Raw genomic sequence first — 1062 nt, 5'->3', positions numbered from 1 at the left:
CCTCTTAATCAGACTAAGTACAGTACAGAAGACTTGTGATTTAGTTACCAAACTACTAAACTTTCTTTATGAGGGTGAAGGCTTCTTAAGAGACAATTAATGTGTAGATTCACAAGATGTTCTAAGGCAAGCTGGTCTGAGCCAAAGAAGCCAGGGACACCGGGGAGAGAGCCCCACCCACCAGCAAGGATATATAAAAGCTCAGGAGTTTGAAGTGACATTCACAACTCAGGAGGTAACTTCAGCAAGCTACCTGCAGCCCTCTGTCTGACATCATGTCCTTCAACTGCTCCACAAGAAATTGCTCTTCCAGGCCCATTGGAGGACGCTGCACTGGTCCAGTGACCCAAGTTACCACGACTTCCACCACTGATGCTGACTGCCTGGGCGGCATCTATTTGCCCAGTTCCTTCCAAACTGGCTCTTGGCTCCTGGACCACTGTCAGGAGACCTGCTGCGGGCCCAGTACTTGCCAGCCAACCTGCTACCAGCGAACTTCATGTGTCTCCAACCCTTGCCAGGTGACCTGCTCTCGACAAACTACCTGTGTTTCCAACCCCTGCTCAACTACCTGCAGCCGACCGCTCACCTTTGTCTCTAGTGGATGTCAACCCCTGGGAGGTATCTCCAGTGTCTGCCAACCAGTGGGAGGAGTCTCTACTGTCTGCCAGCCAGCCTGCGGGGTCTCCAGGACGTACCAGCAGTCCTGTGTGTCCAGCTGCCGAAGAACCTGCTAAGTGTGTAGGAGCCAGTGAGCGAATCAAGACTCCACGACCTGCCAGCTGTTTCCAGGATCTTCCAGCATGCTGCTTGTCCCTGAATAGCCCTTCATAGCTGACCCTTCTTCTGACTGCCTGATTGCTGGCTACTAGCCATGCACACGCTGTCTTTGGGACTCTAAAACTTTTCTGGCCATCCCTAAGCTTGCTTTAAGGGTTGCTCACTGGTGCTGTGTATGCCTCTGGATGTATCCAGAAGCTTTACCACCCATGCCCCAGTCTCTGATGCTTTTGACATGTTTTCCCCTTGCTGCTGTATCTCCTGGCCTCTGCTTTTGTGTCT

At 52.0% G+C, this 1062-nt stretch overlaps 1 protein-coding gene across 1 annotated transcript; it reads left to right on the top strand.

Moving 5' to 3' along the window:
* The first annotated feature begins 275 nt into the window (after positions 1-275).
* On the top strand, positions 276-737 carry KRTAP11-1 (keratin associated protein 11-1). The gene has a single exon (XM_017883882.1). The coding sequence runs from the start codon at positions 276-278 to the stop codon at positions 735-737; it is 462 nt and encodes a 153-aa protein (XP_017739371.1).
* The last annotated feature ends 325 nt before the right edge of the window (positions 738-1062 follow it).

Source organism: Rhinopithecus bieti, unplaced genomic scaffold, assembly GCF_001698545.2.
Source record: "Rhinopithecus bieti isolate Rb0 unplaced genomic scaffold, ASM169854v2 scaffold_13207, whole genome shotgun sequence".
Taxonomy (NCBI): domain Eukaryota; kingdom Metazoa; phylum Chordata; class Mammalia; order Primates; family Cercopithecidae; genus Rhinopithecus; species Rhinopithecus bieti.
Note: the sequence above shows the minus strand (reverse complement) of the source record. Positions and strands in the feature narration are given on the sequence as shown.

What these genes read in the sequence shown, in the direction of transcription:
- KRTAP11-1 (XM_017883882.1), top strand. Translation starts at nt 276, where the DNA reads ATGTCCTTCAACTGCTCCACAAGAAATTGCTCTTCCAGGCCCATTGGA.